General features: G+C 42.1%; 1 protein-coding gene across 1 annotated transcript in view; it reads right to left on the bottom strand.

Annotated features, from left to right (window-relative positions):
- The window catches only part of METTL14 (methyltransferase 14, N6-adenosine-methyltransferase non-catalytic subunit), a 43,257-nt gene that overhangs the window by 5,081 nt on the left and 18,365 nt on the right, over window positions 1-19,811 (bottom strand). The window contains exons 5-7 of the mRNA XM_077476814.1: window positions 18,307-18,394; window positions 17,803-17,893; window positions 8,023-8,164 (exon numbers count right to left, since the gene is read on the bottom strand). Of these exons, the coding sequence (XP_077332940.1) occupies window positions 8,023-8,164; window positions 17,803-17,893; window positions 18,307-18,394 (321 nt within the window). The remainder of the gene's footprint in view (window positions 1-8,022; window positions 8,165-17,802; window positions 17,894-18,306; window positions 18,395-19,811) is intronic.

Here is a 19,811-nt window from a genome sequence, read left to right as displayed (position 1 = left end):
ACTTGGGTATTATACAACTTTAAACTTACCGTACTAAACTTTTAAAAGATGTTTATGTGTAAGTTGTACTAATTACAGTAAGGAAAAAGTATTTTATCCCCTGCTGATTTTGTACGTTTGCCCACTGACAAAGAAATGATCAGTCTATAATTTTAATGGTAGGTATATTTTCATAGTTAGAGAATGAACAACACAAATATCCAGAAAAACACATGACAAAAAAGTTCTAAACTGATTTGCATTTTAACCACTTCAGCAGAATTTACCCCCTTCCTGACCAGAGCACTTTGTGCGATTCGGCACTGCGTCGCTTTAACGGACAATTCCGTGGACATGCAACGTGGCTCCAAAACAAAATTTACGTCCTTTTTTTCCCCCACAAATAGAGCTTTCTTTTGGCAGTATTTGATCACCCCTGCAGTTTTTATTTTTTGCGCTATAAACAAAAAAAGCGTAAATTTTGAAAAAAAAAAAAAAAAGCATTATTTTTGACTTTTTGCTATAATAAATATCCAAAATAATAACAAAAATAAAATATATATTACTGTTCTGCCTACAGTCTCGTTATTACTTAGCAGCGTGGTCATTTGGCTAGATAGGAGGCAGTGATCCCGTTGTGAAAATCCCAAGAAAATCTCAGAACTGTTCCTGGGGAGGGGTTTCTCAACTGGACAATGCCATTGTGGCAAAAGGGCAAATATTAGAAGAGAAGACAACTGAAGGCCAGCTGATATGCATTCATGAACATTCCGTACTTAACTCATGGATCCCCACCAAAGCTGGATTTTTGTTGCTCATTGAAATGCTTCTAAAATTTGTATCACATGCATGCTGGAACAGATCAAAACACAATGGCTGCTGTTAGCAACCTTTAACCTGATCATTTCAGTTGTATATGTCTTGTAAAACTGTATGTAGCATCCACAGCTGTGGTGAAACCACATTCCCCGAGATGCAGCAATAAAAGTGCAGCCAGCTAATTAAGACATGGCTGGTTGAGGGAGAATTCAATTAAGTCTATTGACGGAATGGATTTCTTCAGTATTGTAGAAAATAGCAAAGGTCAAGGTCAATCTCTTTTCTAAAACAGGTTGCTGACCAGATTAACCTCTGCTCAAAGCAGAAATCTCAGGGGAGGATACACAATGTGTTCACATATTGTGGTTGGCCTGTCAGTGACTCCTGGAGAAAACTATGTACCAAAGCAGCAGACTTTCACAACTCTTTTTTTTTTTTTAAATAATAAAATAACGGAGCACTTCATTTCCTAAAACATAAATGTAACCACGGATTAAATGAAGGGCTATTTTTCTAGTACAATGCTTATGATAAATCTAGTGTATGGATATTGATAGGATACATATAGGGACTACCTCTATAGTTAACAAAAAATAATAATTTGAAAACACACAACAGTGCAGATCACATTTTCTGATATAAAAACAGTGACGTTTGTTTGAAATCTTTGCAAATTTAAGAAAACAAAACAAAAAAAACAAACAATGTACACAAGTATTCACAGCCTTTGCTTAATACTTTGTAATTGGTGCCAAAGGTGCTTCAACAGCCTCAAGTCTTTTTGAGTAAGATGCTACAAGCGTGGCACACCTATTTTTGGGCAGTTTCTCCTACTCTTCTTTGCAGGAGCTCTCAAGCTCCATCAGGTTGGATGGGGAGCGCCGATGCACAGCCACTTTAATATCTCTCCAGAGATATTCAGTCGGGTTCAGGTCTGGGTTTTGGCTGGACCAGTCAAGGAGATGTCCCATAGCAACTCCTTTGTTATCTTGGCTGTGTGCTTAGGGTTGTTGGCCTGTTGGAAGATGAGCCTTCGCCCCAGTCTGAGGTCCAGAGTGCTCTGGAGCAGGTTTCCATCAAGGATGTCTCTGTACATTGCTGCATTCATCTTACCCTCAATCCTGACTAGTCTCCCAATTCCTGCCACTGAAAAACATCCCAACAGCATGATACTGCCGCCACCATGCTTCACTATAGGGATGGTATTGGCCAGGTGATGAGCGGTGCCTGGTATCCCCCAGACATGACACTTGGCATTCAGGCCAGAGAGTTCAATCTTTGTTTCATCAGACCAGAGAAAGAATTTTGTTTCTCATGGTCTAAGAGTCCTTCAGGTGCCTTTTGGCAAACTCCAGGCGGCTGTCATGGGCCTTTTCCTGAGGAGTGGCTTTCTTCTGGGCACTCTACCATACAGGCCTGATTGGTGCAGTGCTGATTGTTTTTCTGGAAGCTTCTCCTCTCTCCACAGAGTAACGCTGGAGCTCTGTCAGAGTGACCATCGAGCTCTTGGTCACCTCCCTAAGGCCCTTCTCCCCTATTGCTCAGTTTGGCCAGGCAGCCAGCTCTAGGAAGAGTCCTGGTGGTTCCAGACTTCACAGTGGCCTCCATCATCCATAAATGGAAGCCACTGTGATCATTTGGACCTTCAATGCTGCAGACATTTTTCTTTACCCTTCCTCTGCACCGCTAACTGTGGGACCTTACATAGACAGGTGTGTGCCTTTCTAAATCATGTCCAATAAACTGAATATACCACAGGTGGACTCCAATCAAGTTGGAAACATCTGAAGGACGATCGGTAGACACAGGATCCACCTGCGTTCACTTTTGAGTTTCATGACAAAGGCTGGAAATATTAAGTACATGGGATTTTTATTTATTTTTTATAAATATGCAACGATTCCAAACAAACTTCTTTCACATTGTCATCATGGGGTATGGTTTGTAGAGTTTGAGGTAAATAATGAAATTAATCCATTTTGAAATAAGGTGAAAACTTCCAGATTGAATGTATATTATTTCCTATGCAATTAAGCCCAACTCAAAACTCAAAAAAAAAATGTTTTTTTTTTACCATTCTACATACAGCAGTGCTCAAAAATTTGCACATCCTGGCAGAAATCATAAAAATGTTGGCTTAGATATTGAAAATGACTGATCATGCCAAAAACTGGCTTTTATTTAAAGATAGTGATCATATGAAGCCATTTATTATATAGCTGTTTGGCAAAGCCAGTGAAACCTGGAAGTAAAGGGAGAGAAGAGCTGCAGATATGCATGGCACTGGATTAAGCAAGGAGCTCAGATTAGAAGTGCACCGAAATTTCGGCTGCCAAAAAAACAAAACAAAACAAAAAACTTGTTTTTTCCCCATTCGGCCAAATGAAAAAACAGCCAACATCGAAAGGGGGCGTGGCCCGCCCCGGGTGCCGCCCATTGCAGGAGTGTCAACCTGACGCGCCCAGTCCTCCACTCCCTCCTCCTCTCCTCGATCTCTGTGTGTTCCGGAGCTGATTTGCCTGGAGTAGTAACAATGTCCCGCCTCCTGTGATAGACGGCACACTGATCCAATGGTGGAACATTGAATCAGTGTGACGCGATTACAGGAGGCGGGACATTGTTACTGCAGCCCGGGCAATTCAAATCCAGCTCCGTGACACACAGAGATCGCCGCTAATTCCTATGACAGGCACTGGTGAGGCTGCCTATGACGGGCACTGGCGAGGCTGCTTGGCACAGGCACTGGTGAAGCTGCATGTGACGAGCACTGGCGAGGCTGCATATGTCTGTCATCAGTGCCATATTTCATCAGTGTCGTGTCAGGGTCACATGTAATCAGTGCCATCTGTCATCAGTGCCATAAGTGCCCACCAACGTCTAAAATTATTTTCAGCTTAGGAGACATACAAGATCCTTGCAGCCGACGAGAGCAACTGGGAGCTCTCCACGTCGGATTCCTCCTCAAATTCAGAGTCTGACATTAACTATGAGCCTGTCCTAAGCAGTGGAACACCGACAGCCTCAGGAGGAGGATGATCGTCCGCCCACCAGACGAAGGTGTTCTGGTGAGGAGGCAGTGCCAGCCACCAGCACCGCAGTACCTCAGCAAGAAAGGCCAAGTACCAGTGGGGTGTCACTTTAGTCCCAAAGGGTCAGGTCTCATGTCAGCCTTCCCCATTCCATTCAGAACCCCTTGTGGCTGCCTCCTAATTCAGGAGAAGCTAACATTCCCCCTTTCACTGCCCAGCCAGGAGTCCAGGTAGACACAGAAAAATGTTCCCCGATTGATTTTTTTCCACTTAATTTTTACTGAGGACATGCTAGCATAGCTTGTAGCCCAGTGCAACCTGTATGCACCATAATTCATAGCAAGTAACCCAACGTCCTATTATGCTCGCCCCTATGAGTGGAGAGCCCTAACAGTGGAAGAGTTTAAGATTTTTTTTTTGGGCCTCACATTCTTTTGCTGACCAAGTGCCTGCCTGCTGCCTGGACCAGTGCTACCCCCCTGTGGACAACTGCACTACTAAAAGCACAGGTAATCTTTTATTTACCCTTTGCTCAGCAGAATGTATTTTGGGGTGTCATTTTTGCCATGTACATGTGTTGGAAATATATCTGATAAATGGACGACTTTGTGGTTAAATAAAAAAAAAAAAAAAAAAAAAAAAAAAAAAGCAAAAAGGCCTTTTTTTCACCCCCACATATTCCAAAAACTTCTGGAAAAAAATGAACAATTCAAAAGACTCATTATGCCTCAGATTATACATTGGGGTGTTAGCTTTCCAAAATGGGGTCATTTTGTGGGCATTTCCATTGTCCTGGTGCTCCAGGGCCTTCAAAATTGAATAGATAGTCAACAAGTTAGATGTGTAATTTATGCTCCTAGAACAGCTGATGGCGCTCCCAGCATGTTGGGCCTCTATATGTGTCTAGGCTGTGAAAAAATCCCACATATGTGGTATCGCCATACTCAGGAGGAGGAGTAGCAGAATGTATTTTGGGTGTCATTTGTGGTATACACATGCCATGTGGGAGAAATAACCTATTACAATAACAATTTTGTGGGGGGGGGAAAAAAAAATCATAATTTGGCAAAGAACTGTGGGAAAAAATTACATCAAAAACCCTCACCATGCCTCTTACTAAATACCTTGGAATGTCTACTTTCAAAAAAAAAAAAAAAAAAAAAAAAAAGGAGGGGGTAATTTGGGGGGTATTTGTACTTTTCTGGCTTGTTCAGGTCGCAAGAAATGAGATAGACCACCAGTACATCAGATGTGATCAATTTTTTTATGATTTTCACCACAGCTTGTAGACTCTCTAACTTTCACAAAGATCACATAATATCCACTAATTTGGGTTATTTTTACCAAATATATGTAGCAGTATAAATTGTGGCCAAAGTTCATGAAGAAAAATTAATAAGTTGCAAAATTTTATCACAGAAAAAGAAAAATTTGGGGGCTTTTTTTCAAAATTTTCGGTCTTTTTTCATTTATAGCGCAAAAAATAAAAAACCCAGAGGTGATCAAATGCCACCAAAAGAAAGCTATTTGTATTAAAAAAAAAAAAAAAAAAAAAAAAGAAGGACAAACAATTCATTTGGATAAAGGGTTACATGACTGAGTAATTGTCATGCAAAGTGTAAGAGCACCAAAAGCTGAAAATTGGTCTGGGCAGGAGGGGGGTTTAAGTGCCCAGTAGGCAAGTGGTTAACTGATAGAGACTCCTCAAATGAGTTTTGGCCATGGGATACCAACAATGGGGAACTTCAAATGGTAGCAATAATAAAGAAGAAAGATCCGGTCCCCTGAAAAGGAAACGGTACCCACTCGGTTTTGACAATATTATCAAAGTGCTCTTTTCTTCAGCAATTCTCCATTTGAGACAGCTGCAGTACATGGTTCAAATCCCCAACATAACTAAATGTAACTGCATGTACTCATAACTTTGAAGGTCAGAGAAGGGAGTACTGGTCCCAGCACTCAACAAGGAATTACCACACAAACATTGGCTTAAAGCGGGAGTCCACCGGGACTCCGCGTTTTTTTTTTTTTAAAAGCCAGCAGCTACAAATACTGCAGCTGCTGACTTTTAAAATAGTGACACTTACCTGTCCAGCGCGCCCGCGATGTCGGCACCCGAAGCCGATTGCTAGGTCGTCTGTTGGGTCCTGCCGCCGCCATCTTGGGTATGGGAATCAGGAAATGGAGCCTTTCGGCTTCATTTCCCGGTTCCCTACTGCGCATGCGCGAATTGCGCTGCGCAATAAGGACGCTCCCCGCTGCCTCTGGGAGCTGTGTGTTTCCCAGCAGGCAGCGGGGCACTTGCGGGAAGGGGCGGGCACTTGCGGAAAAGGGCGTAAGTTACGCCCCTTTCCGCAGAGAGCTGTCCCGGAAGTGGGTGCAGTTACCTGGATTATCCAGGTAACTGCACCCCCCTCCCCCCTGAAAGGTGCCGATTGTGGCACCGGAGGGGGGGGGAGGGTTCCGATGAGCGGAAGGTCCACTTTAGGGTGGACCTCCGCTTTAACCTCAAAGTCAAAGTTCTGTGCCATCGAATAACAGAAGAGGATGTCACCAGTGGGAATACACTGGGGTGAAAAACCTCTTGTAGTGTACCAGCTCCCCAGAGCCGCTGCCTTGCCCCCCCCCCCTTTTAACTTACCTGAGGCTGATCACGCCTATGCTGGGGACGAGCACACCCACTCCAACCACTGTCTTGGGTACGGATTGGATATATTGATAGCAGCACAGCCATTGGCTCCCACTGCTCTCAATCAAATCCAATGATGTGCGAGCCGGGGGCAGAGCCGAGTCCTGCCGTCTGTGTCAATGGACACAGCAGCAGGACATGGAAGCATGCCCGCACGTGTTCCCCTGTGGGAGAGCGCTTCTCCAACAGGGCACTCGAGAAGAGGAGGAGCCATGAGCGTCACTGAGGGAGCCTAGAAGAGGAGGATCCGGGTCACTCTGTGCAAAACCAACTGCACAGGGGAGGCAAGTATGACTCTTTTTTTTTTTTTTTTTTTAAACACAAGCGTTTACATATCCTTTAGGTTTTAAGCCAGTGGTGCTCAACTGCTGGCCAGCAGGGCCCTATGATGTGGCCCATCACCTCCTATTCGGAATGCTTCCTCCAGCACTGGCTCTTGTACACTGATGCTCGGGGATAGTGGGTCGGGAACCAGCCAGTAGTACCCCCAACCAGCAGCACCAGCCAGCGGGACCCACCAGCAGCACCAGCCCTGGAGGACAGCCAGCAGCCATAACCGCCTGGGGGACAGCAGCAGCCAGCGATATCTGCAGAAATCCTGAGGAAGAATTGAAAATTGAGCTCAGTTGAGGTGCAGGTAAACTGCTGTGTTTTTCAGGTGGACCCAATCGGACCCACCTCTATAGAATGGCAGATGTAAAACGGACTTGTGTTCTCCCGCCTATCTCCAATCCAATCTGTTTAAAAAAAAAAAAAAAAAAAAAACACACACACACAGAAGGGGATCAGTCCCATTCTGTCTGGATGGATCGGATCAGAGGGCCCATAGAGTAGAGCAGGCTGTGTCCGTGTCCGCTCTGCATATGCAGAGTGGACACAGACTTGTCATCCGCCCGCTACGCTCATTGTGGCCCGCACCGGTTACCAGGACGCTAAAGTGGCCCTTGCTTCTCAAAAGGTTGGACATCCCCGTTTTAAGCTGCAGAAGTTATTATTTTAAGCATTAAAGTCTGCTAAATTTCTAGATGGAAAAAGGGAGCTTTTAGATGCCTGCTCTTTTGACATCTATTTACAGTTCATTCGATTTGGGAAAAGTTTATGGTTAGTAGTGGGGGAAGGGAAAGAAAAAATAAACTTTGTGGTATTACTCCACTATATATTATCTACACAGGAAGGTAAGAATATAAAACAAAATCTTAGAATAAAATCAAGAGTGTGCACTACATGCCTAGCAATGAGATTTCAGCTGTTTATCCAGGTAAATGCTGTGGTTACATCGGATTGGACCAAACAACTCATACTGTCAATACCGAAAAAGTTTGTGCCTCAAGGTATCTCAAGTGACTTTCTGAATAAAGAATATAACTGATGTTGATGTTTAGTTAATAAAAACTCCTAGTTTATGCCCTGTTAAGCACATGAAAGCATCCACTTTGCAGATAAATAATTCAGTTTTACATTATAGATTGCTCGGAATTAAAAAGCACTCAGTGAACATTTGCTTACATCTTCCCACGTCCACCATTTCTCATTGGCAGCAATGCCAGTCTCCCTGAAATATTCCTCTAGAGGGGGCTCTAGGAGGATGACATCAAACTCGTTCTTTAGCTCTCGCAGATCAAAGGTCTCAAGGTCTGCTTGCAAATACCTATAAAAAGACAAAAAGCCAATGCAATTTACTACAATACAACAAATGGAGAAATGTTGCCACTAAATTACACGCAATTAGCAGTATGTAAAATGGCAGGACAACTGAACCACAATGGAAATATTCCAGCCCTTTTCAAAAAATACATTAGAGCCCCTATAATTTTTACAGGTCAGGAGCATTGATGTGTTTGTGTGATCAGCTGTCCATCACTTTTGTTGCGTAAGGGCCCGGCTCACACTGGTGTGATGTCAGAGATCGGATGTAATTCGCACCGCATTGAAAATCACTCGCAATGCGATTCGCGATAAGATTCCTTTCCCAGTTTGCAGATCGCACTGCGATAGGCAAACTAATTTGGGGGTGTCTTTAACTTTTACCTAACACTCCCAGCGGTTCGCATAGAGCAGCGTGAACTGCTGCTGGGAAACATGCGATGCGGGAACAATAGTGAACAGTGTGAACCTTAAGGACAATGCAACAGATAACATCTAACAAGACAGCTCTAGGTTTTTTTTATTATTATTATACAGGTTTTATATAGCGCCAACAGTTTGCTCAGTGCTTTACAACATGAGGGCAGACATTACAGTTACATTACAATTTGGTATAGGAGGAATCAGAGGGCCCTGCTCGTTAGAGCTTACAATCTAAAAAGGAAGGGTCAATTCATACAAAAAGGTAAAGGGTTTTTATAAAATACCACAACCCTAGCAGTCCATTAGACAAGAAGTGAGCTGTAAATCATCCAAGTGACACATGCATTTCTAAAGTTAACACATTTGTATCTGCTGTAACCATTCAAGTAACATGCGTTCTTTATATCCAGCGACTGAATGTGTTTTTCACAGTAAATTCTATTAGAAGTTAGCAGATGTGCTTTGTGTGAGGTTAAGTTTCCCAAATCCCAGCTTTCTCAGCTCTGTTCTGCTTCACTAAGCTGCTGTCAGTCAACCCGACATAAACAAGGTGGCACAGACACAAAATTTGTCAGATTGACTCATTTGCATGCCATTAGCTCTCCCACAACCAGGAAAAAATGTTTTATAAAAAAACATCCAGACAAACCGATTCAGATATTTAGCGGTTTCTTTATGAAGTCTATCATACATAGACTGTATAGTCAATAATGAAAAATTCAGGAAGCTTGAGAATACTGTATGATGAAAAAAAAAAAAAAAAATTTATGGCTGGAGGTTACCTTCCATGAAAACCACAAATACTGAATTCACCTACAGAGGTCAGGTTAGCCAAGTCTTGGTCCTTTCATTTTTTAACTGATATATTATTTTTAGATTACCATTTACATAACATCTTAATTTTACAAATGCTTGATAAATGCAGGGTTCACCCATGACAGTGGACTCAAAGAGCATTATGGGTCCTCTAAAGAGAAAATGGCATTGGTTGTTTTCTTTCAGACTGTCTCTCTCGAACTGAAACCTGTACAGAGCTTTATGGAGAAGGGAGGGGGTAAACTCAATCCGCTGACTCAGGATTGTGCTTTATAAACAAGCAATGCAAAATGTCATGCTAGCAAAATGACCTAGGGCTCCCCAGACTTTCTGGAAACCATAAAAATGAATATTCAGCTGAAGCCACCAGCTATCTTAAATCTTTATGCAAGACTTAAGTGTGGTACACACTGAGAAAAATCAGAAGAAAAATTCTGTACACGGCACTAGAGCTGCACGATTAATTGTTAAGGATCAAAATCTCGATCTTTTTCCCTTCCAGATCTTCAAAACAGCATGTCACAATCTAAGGCCCCTTTCACATGGGACGGATCCGTAATGATCGCTCCATTTATCCCCGCTGAGCCGGCGGATGACAGGGCGGTCCCTGCACATTGTGCAGGGACCACCCTGTCAGATCTCTGCTCTCCTCTATGGGGGAAATCGGATGAACACCGACCGTCTGTCCGTGTTCATCCGATCCGCTCTGCAGACGGATAGAAAAATAGGATTTTCCTCCGTCTGCAAAATCGGACCATTGCGGAGACGGACGATATCAGATGTCTGCGGATGTTCATCCGCAGACACCCGCTGTCCCATAGGGATGCATTTATGTCCGTATTTCATCTGCAAACGGATGGATGAAATGCAGACATACGGTCCACATGTGTGAAAGGGGCCTAACAAGTGCAGAGAGTTCTCACAGCTGGAAAAAAAAAAAAAAAATATTACAACACTCATTAAGTAGAAACAAAGTATCTTTTCATTCTTTTATCAAAAGGAAAGAACTCCAGCGTGTAGATGAGGGACGTTAAAGTGAGAGTTCCAGGCTTTTTATGTTTATTAAAAAAGTCAGCAACTACAAAAAGTGTAGTTGCTAACTTAATAAACAGACACTTACCTGTTCCACGGTCCAGCAATGCGGCCGAACGGAGCGTCGCTCCTCTCCCACGGCGCCTCCATTGCCACTCTGGGCACCCAGCCGTGACAGCTTTCGGCTTCACAGCCAGGCATGCACAGCACATGCGATAGTCGTGCTGCGCACCCGGAGTGGACAGGCGACCCCCTGGGACCTGTCGTGTCCCAGGAGATCGCCTAGAGGGAGGGGCTGCCTAAGGTGAAAGTAGGAGTCGCCTTGGTGGTCCCTGGCAAAAGGAGGAAGTGGGACAGGAATCCCTCTCCTAACGAAGCCCCCACTCCCCCCCCAAAAAAATTACATGCGAGATGTGGCATGAAAGGAGTGCTTAAAGCGGAAGATCCATTTTTGGGTGGAACGCTTTAAAGACAAAACCTTTTCTGACATTTGTTGCTTACAAGTAAAAATCATTATTTTCTGCTAAAAATTACTTGGAGCACCCAAACATGATATTTTTTTTTTTTTTGCAGAGACTCTAGGGAATAAAATGGTGGTTGTTGCAATATTTTATGTCACACTGTATTTGCGCAGCAGTTTTTCAAACACAATTGTTTTTGAAAAAATACACTTAAAAAATAAAAAAAATAAAAAAAGAAACAGTAAAGTTAGCCCAATTTTTTTGCATAAAGTGAAAGAAGATGTTACACTGTGAGAATCCTGAGACAATTGTGATCTTTATTCTAAGCAAAAATAAAATAAAAATCGTGATTCTTATTTTAGCCGGAATCGTGCAGCTCTACGAGGCACGATCCATTGATTCGCATACAGTGTATACACAACTTTTGACATCCGATTCAGATTTTCTGAAATGGAAATTTCTGAAGGGACAAATTGTTTCTCGGAAGTGAGCAGAGCTAATGATTTTCATTTAATGTGTATTGGTTTTGTACGAAAAAAAAAAAAAAATATATATATATATATATATATATATATATATATATATAATAAATAAATCAAATCAGATGACACGAAAGACTGTGCATTATCAGAAAAAAACCAAAAAAAAAAAAAAAAAATCAATAAATCCTTTGACGTTTGAAAACCTTCGCACAATTACTACCATCCTCAGTTTAGACCTGCTGTGAAACATTGAGAAAAACCAGACGATTGTTTGTCCGATTTTCTTACAGAGTGTACTGGGTTTAAGTAATTCAACACAGAAAGAACATATTTATTACTTTGTCTGCAGCTGACTTTGGCTGACTATATTACAGCAAAATCAAAACTTCTATTGGGCTTTAAATACATTTTGTATCCAATATGTGCAGGTAAAAAAAATTAAATAAATGTTGCTTTAAAAGGAGTTATTTGTTTTTTTTAATGCAGCTCTGTCTTAGCCAATGTGTCCATGCACTTTGTGACCTTAGATTAAATTTTAAAAAATGCCTGCGTTTAGGTAAGAGCTTAGTGCCATTATTTACGCACACAGGTGCATAAAGGGATGTGTCTGTGCGTACATTCATTCCACTAGCTAGAATAAGGCAGCTTTCACACGGACGGACCATTCAGGTCTGATGGATGTCAGTGGTGACCATGTCCGCCGACATCCGCTCCGCTAAAATCAGATGTATGGCAATACGTTCGCATCCGTCCTGGCGGATCGGATGAGATCTGATGAAAACGGACATGCTGTCTGTTTCCGTCCGATCCGTCCATAGGAATCAGCGGCGCTCTGACAGGCCCCTCCCCGCTCAGTGAGCAGAGACGGACCTGTCATCTGCCGGCTCAGCGGAGATCAACGGACAGATCTCCTGCTGAGCTGGCGGACTCCACTGATCGGATCTGCCTTGTGTGAATGAGGCCCAAAATGAACATTCTATACAGTAAAATGCGTTTACCATTATGTGCCTATAAACATGTGCCAAAACAAGCATTTTTTATGCTCAATAAAAAAAGCTCTAATGTCCTATTATAAGTAACTGAATCTCATAGTAATTAATATTATTTACAAAATATTATTCTAAAAGTTAAAAAATTACGTTTTTTTGTTGCTCTTGATTACATAAAATTGTTAAAATTGATTGTAACACCTTAGTCTTCTAAAAACATATAGCCTACTTACCGTATATACTCGAGTATAGGCCGACCCGAATATAAGCCGAGGCCCCCAATTTACCCCCAAAAAAACTGGCAAACTTATTGACTCGTGTATAAGCCGAGGGTGAGACATGCCTGTCCATCCCTGTGTGTGTGTCCGTCCATCCCTGTGTGTCCGTCCATCCCTGTGTGTCCGTCCATCCCTGTGTGTCCGTCCATCCATCCCTGTGTGTGTGTGTGTCCATCCATCCATCCATCCCTGTGTGTGTGTGTCTCCATCCATCCATCCATCCCTGTGTGTGTGTCTCCATCCATCCATCCCTGTGTGTGTGTGTCTCCATCCATCCATCCATCCCTGTGTGTGTGTGTATCCATCCATCCCTGTGTGTGTGTGTGTGTGTGTGTGTGTGTGTGTGTGTGTGTGTGTGTGTGTGTGTGTGTGTGTGTCCAGCCTACCTGTGTCCCGAGCCTCCGTCCCGTGCCTTGCCTCCTTGCCTCCGTCCCGTGCCGTGCCTTGCCTCCGTGTCGTGCCTTGCCTTGCCTCCGTCCCGTCCCGTGCCGTGCCTTGCCTCCGTCCCGTGCCCTCTTCGGCGGCCATTGTAAAATTCAAAAGCTGCGCCGCCTTCGCCTGTGATAGGCGAAACACTGAATTTCCCAGCAGCCTGTGTTCCGCCTATCACGGACATCGTATCATCCTCGTCCGTAGTACGAGGATGATACGATGTCCGTGATAGGCGGAACACAGGCTGCTGGGAAATTCAGTGTTCCGCCTATCACAGGCGAAGGCGGAGCCGGAGGCGCGGCTTTTGAATTATAGAATGGCCGCTGTCTGTCTGCTCGACACGCTGATCGAGCAGGCAGACAGCGATGACTCGAGTATAAGCCGAGGGGGGCACTTTCAGCCTCAAAAAAGAGGCTGAAAATCTCGGCTTATACTCGAGTATATACGGTAAATCTTTAAATGCTTGTAACTACAAGAAATACTAAGATCTGATATGTAAATTCAACTAATGCTACCATTTAATGTAATTAATATTGTGTTAATTGTACCAATGTTTATATATATATTTTCAAAATCAATAAACACATCTGACAAGAAAAAAAAAAAAGCTCCTAGCAGAAAGATCTAGCATAGATTAGGGCTGCAACTAACAATCATTTTCATAAATCAATTAGTTGGCCGATTGTTTCGATTAATCAGTTAATAACCTTAAAAAAAAAAAAAAAAGTGGTGTACAATTTAGTTAATATGTAGCGTTTTAAATAAAGGCAATTTATTCTTAAATAAATCTATATGGAGTGGTAGATATAAGTAACCAACTATATGGTTAGGGAGCAAAATATCTAATCCACTCTGAGAATAACAGACAGAAGAGATATACTGTATATATTAGAGGGGATACATACTGTATATACTATTAGAGGCTATATACACTATTAGAGGGGATATACTGTATAAACTATTAGAGGAGAGATATACTGTATATACTATTAGAGGGGATATACTGTATATACTATTAGAGGAGAGATATACTGCATATACTATTAGAGGAGAGATATACTGCATATACTATCAGAGGAGAGATATACTGCATATACTATCAGAGGAGAGATATACTGCATATACTATCAGAGGGGATATATACTGCATATACTATTAGAGGAGAGATATACTGTTAAATAGTCAATCTGGTAAATATCAGACTCATTAACTTTAACCCCATTTTGTTACTGGCCGATTAATCAATTACCATTTTCATAATCGATTAATTTCATAATCGATTAGTTGTTTCAGCCCTAGTATAGATAGCAGTATTTTAATACACCTGTGTGCCTGAAGCTTTACCTAGTAAAAAAATACAAAATGTGTATTTTTTTTTTTTTTAGGTCTAGACATATTAAAATAAAGCCCCCTCAAAGCCAGGAATCAGACCTCAAAATTGTCTAAAGTCAAAATGTGATGATGGTGGCAGGACAGAAATAGAGAAAAATTACTCCTAGTAAGAATATGATAGCCAGTTCCTTAGTTGGGTAGATCATAACATTGGGGTTTATTTACTAAAGCTGGACAGTGCCAGAAAAAAAAAAAAAATAAAAAAAAAAAAAAAAAAAAGAAATCAGGCTCAGGCTCACTTTTGCATAGAAACCAATCACCTTCTAACCTCAGCTTGTTCAATTAAGTTTTCGCAATAAATCCTGGAAGCTGATTGGTTTCTATGCAAAGTCAGTCCGATTTTCCACTCTCCAGATTTAGTAAAAATAATATATTTTTTATTTATTTTTTACAATTTGCCACAAATCCCTGTAATAATGATTAGATGGAAAACACCTCTATTCAAGGGGAAGACCAAATCATGAAATGATCAATAAATCTGACTTGTACATTTACTAGATATCTCCAGCTTATCGCTGATTAATAATTTTAGAATTTTATTAAGGCAGTTAGTTACCTGCACTAGACTGTTGCGATTGTTTACTACCTGTACATGGTTATATTGTCTTATGTCGGGTCATCATCACAATCATGTAGACATTAAATAGTGTGAAGAGTCATCACTCTGTTAGACAAATGGCCAGTCTTGCTTGTGAATAAAGCCCAACTCCTAATGATCTAATTGTCCGATACAAAATACAGAACGACAACGATAGCATCCAAAAACTATACTGCAAGGTCCTTCCGAAACTGATAAAAGGAAGACACTCCTATAAGTGCCGTCCAGCACCAGACGCGATGAACTTCTAAATTTTCAAAATTTCTAAAAGAACTAATTTTCTTTCAGCTCAAGGATGCAAATATCAAATACTCTTTTCCATGTATACTGCACAAATAATGCGCTGCATGGACCTTTGTCTCAACATGAATGCCGCCGTCATTCCTAGAAGGTTGTGAAATACTCTAGAGCCGTTATTGATATTATGACCATCTAAAATCAGTGGCTCCCCACTTGCTGTAATGATAGCAGGCTGTCACTAGGGTGCAGCAAAGGACTGTGGTACTTATATGCAGAACACAGAAAAAGATGCAGAAATACAATGGCCAATCTCATTAAAAGCATAAAGCACCAAAAAAAAAAAAAAAAAAAAAAATTTATGTTGCTCAGATATGAGTTTGCCACCAAAAATAAACTTTTTTTTTTTTTTTTTTACATAAATGTCCTAGGCCCTACCAGGGTGTAGGAGATTTGTCCAGAGCATTATTATTGATGTGCTGGCCTTTGTAAACAATAAAGAATACAAACATTGCTAAACACAACAACAACTATGGTCTGTCCACATGAAGCCACAAAAAAATAAATAATAATAATAATAATCACGTCACAACATATCAAGCCTGCAGCACTAGCTGAAGGGTACGTAATGGCCCTGGGTAGCTTAAGGCTGGGTTCACACTATTGGGAATTGAATGCGGGTTTCTCCACATCCAAGTCGCATGTCAGGAGATTGTGACCGACTCTCTATAGAGCCGGTTCACACATCTCCGAAGTGGCTCCAGTGCAAATTGCAGAGGAGCCCTGTGCGTCTTTTGGTCCATTTCAGATCTGAATTCAACCACAAACTCGGGCTGAAATCGGACCTAAAAAACAGTAAACGGTGATGTACCTGACCCCTGCTGTGAGCCGCTCTGCTCCTCAGCATGAACCCAGCCTTACGGTCAACACAGTGGGGCATCTACCATGTATTTACCTATAAAATTACTAAATGATGCCTATAAGGGAAACAGCCTTGTACATTAAGACCCCCTTCTCACCTGAAAACCACCTTTCATGCCTCCTCAGTGTGAAAGCCTGGAGGAGGTGCGCTTGCAGGACAGGAAAAAAAAAAAAAAAAAAAGTCATGCAAGCAGCATCTTTGGGGCGTTGTGGGAGCGGGTTATAGAGCGCTCCTACACCGACCCTGCCCATTGAAATTTATGGGCAGCGCTTCAGAAGCCCTTTCTTCAGCCGCTAGCGGGTATTAAAAGCGCCCCACCAGTGGCCCAAAAGCACTGCTGAAACAACTGTAAAGTACCGCTAAAACTAGCGGCGCTTTACCGCTACCGTACCCGCCGCCCCAGTGTGAAAGGGGTCTAAGGGGTTGGTTTACTAAAGCTGGAAAGTGAAAAATTCTGGTGCAGCTCCGCATATAAAACCAAACCAACCAATCCAAATACAGGTTTCAAAGCAATTGTATGATAATCTGATTGTTAGTACAGAGCTTTCGAGAGCTAATCAAAACAGTTCATCTGATAATATCCATTGGGACAAGCACGAGAATTTCTCTCATACGATACCAGATCGTACGATTTTCATTTAAATTGGTAAAATTGTCATCCAAATATAATACAAATACACTACAACACATTACATCACAAATTTTTATTCTGTTGTACAAGAACTTCCGTTACTTTAGTAAACTTCTGTGTGCATCTTTATCTGGTACTTAAAGCAGAGCTCCACCCACAAATGGAACTTCCGCTGATTGGATTCCTCCTCCCTTCGGTGTCACATTTGGACACTTTTCAGTGGATAGTGGGGAGTAGATACCCGTCTACTCCAGGCATTTGCTCTAATTTCCAATGATCGTGTGGCAAACTACTCTATGTTTGGCCCCTCCTCCCCCGCTGTCAGCATTTGTGGCTGCTGACTTTTTCCCAGGCGAAACTATGCTGTAGTTCCCATTTACCAGTTGTCCCCAACTTGTTATGTACTGTAGACTTAGGCCGCGTACTCACGAGAGGATTGTCCGTCCAACTTAGTCTGCTGAAACGTGTTTCAGCGGACAGTCCGCTCGTGTGTGGGCTTCAGCGGACTTTTTCAGCGGACAGTCTGGTGGACTAAGTCTTTCGGAATTTCCGTAATTTTGTCCGTCCAACTTTGGTTTCAGCGGACAGTCCGCTCGTGAGTAGGCAAGTTGGATGGACTAAGTATGGCGCATGCTCAGAAAGGATTTACACGGCCGAAGGTTGCATTGCAGTGTATTGGACGTCGTATTTCTAGTCCCGTCGTACGTGCTGTACACGTCATTGCGCAAGCTTTCAGCGGACTGTCTTTTCATCGTGTGTGGTCAAGTCCGTTCATTCAAAAGTAGGACGGACTGTCTGTTGGACTGTCTGACGGACTTAGTTGGCCAGAAAATCCTCTCGTGTGTACGCAGCCTCAGAAATACACTGCTAATAACTAGAGCAACATGCACAATAAGTATCTATATGCCAGAGGACAGTAAGACGATGTTATGCCTCTAAGGACACTTACATTGGAGGAGTATTGGATGTACTTATTAACTCATCTTTCAGTCTGATCAGCTCTCTCAGCTTTGGATATTCCTCGAATCGGTCTGCTAATCCTAAACAGGGGATGGAAGAAGAGGTGTTAACAGGTTCCTGTAAACAATGACAGCAATACATGTGCAAGTAATCAAGTATTACATATATAAAACAAATCCCATATGTGCCTAGCTGCTTCCAGACAGGAAATTATTAAGGGGCTAATCCTTTAACAATCGGCTGATACATATACAATATGAGCTTTTCATGAAAGCTTTCTGGGGCCAGCAGATTGAAATGTTATGAAAGCGCATTAACACAATATACCCGACTATACTCATTCACATGAATGTAAATTTCCCAAACGACCATTGACATGCTGCATTTTTCAGATTCTTTACCTCCTACTTCTCACAAACAAATCCAATATAATGTAACACATGTCACATTAGAAGTGCTAATTCGGTTATTGGTTTGGGAAAGAGAAACATACCAACATCTCGGATAAAGTTCTGAGGTCTGTGGCCTGTGTCAACAAAATGCTGGCAGTAATCATTGTGTGGATTTAAGCTTTGTGTTCCCTAAAAGAAAATAAATAATCATTAGTTGTACAATTACAGAAATCAGATGACTACACACTCTGCTGAACTGTTTCTTAGTCAATTTTGTGTACAATAAACTTCTTACAAACATTGGGGGGGGAGGGGGAAATAGCAATACATTATATATATATATTATATATATATATATATATATATATATATACACACACATACATACATACACACACACGCACGTACATACATACATACACACATTAAGTATTCACGTTGCTTCACTTTTTCCACATTTTGTTACGTTACAGCCTTATTCCAAAATGGATTGAATTCATTATTTTCCTCAAAATTCTACAAACAATACCCCATAATGACAATGTGAAACAAATTTGTTTGAAATCTTTGTGTATATATTTTATATATTTTTTTTTCCCCCACTAAGAAAAAATTACGCTTATATTATAAACATATTATAAGTTACATAAAATAAATATATGAACTCACACCTATAATGTATACGTGGTCAGCGGTCCGGGGGTACTGGTGGCTACCAGCACTTCCTGGAGAACTCGGAGACCCTCTCAGTCTGGTGGGGCGGGTGTAGTACACATTTGGAGCACCAGGGAAGTGACATCAACAGTTTCTCAGTGTCTCCTAGTTCTCCAGGAAGTGCTGGGAGCCACCAGCAAACCCCCCCGGGACCTCTAGCCACGTATACACCAGAGGCTTTATGTCGTGCATGAGCACCAGACATGCAGTTCCTTCAGAGCCCAGTGTCGTGACCAACTGTGACACCATCGAAGCTCTGACCAGTCACAGAGCTGGAGTCTGTGAACCCAGAAGCAAGATGCGTGAAGATTGAAGCGGCCTCCAGATCTGACATCTCTGTGCAGGAGGGCTTCATCTTAAGGCACGTTTAACATAATGTGCTAGTATGCAATGCATACTAGAACATTATGCCTTTACCTTGCAGGGTAAAAAAAAAAAAAAATGCCAAGTAGAAAACCTACACATATGTAATGCAACAATGAAAGCATTTAAAACTGTGAAGGTCACATTAGGGCAGGGCTCGACAAACCCCAGGCGCCAGATCGCATTGGCGACTAGAATTTGTGATCTGGCGCCTGGGGCAGCACAGCGGGGGTATCCTGTCTCCTTCCACCCCCCCCTGGCGTGATCGTGTCGGGCCGCGCCGCCGCCGGCCGGTAATTGAGGCCGCGGCTTTGAGGCCTTCTGTGGTCCTATGTTTAGTTCTGTAATCTGGCGCCATCTAGTGGTGGCTGTTGGTATGACAGCCAGCGATGCTAATGAAGCTTTCACTGCCCACCCATCTCACCTTTACTTAGAATAAAAAAAAAAAAAAAATGTGTGTGTGTGTGTGTGTGTGTGTGTGTGTGTGTGTGTGTGTGTGTGTGTATGTATATATATATATATATATATA

The sequence above is a fragment of the Lithobates pipiens genome, unplaced genomic scaffold (genome assembly GCF_037356315.1).
Source record: "Lithobates pipiens isolate NorthernLeopardFrog02 unplaced genomic scaffold, aLitPip1_a1.2 Scaffold_13, whole genome shotgun sequence".
NCBI classification, from domain to species: Eukaryota; Metazoa; Chordata; class Amphibia; order Anura; family Ranidae; genus Lithobates; species Lithobates pipiens.
The sequence above is the reverse complement of the archived record's forward strand: the minus strand, read 5'-3'. Positions and strand labels throughout refer to the sequence as shown.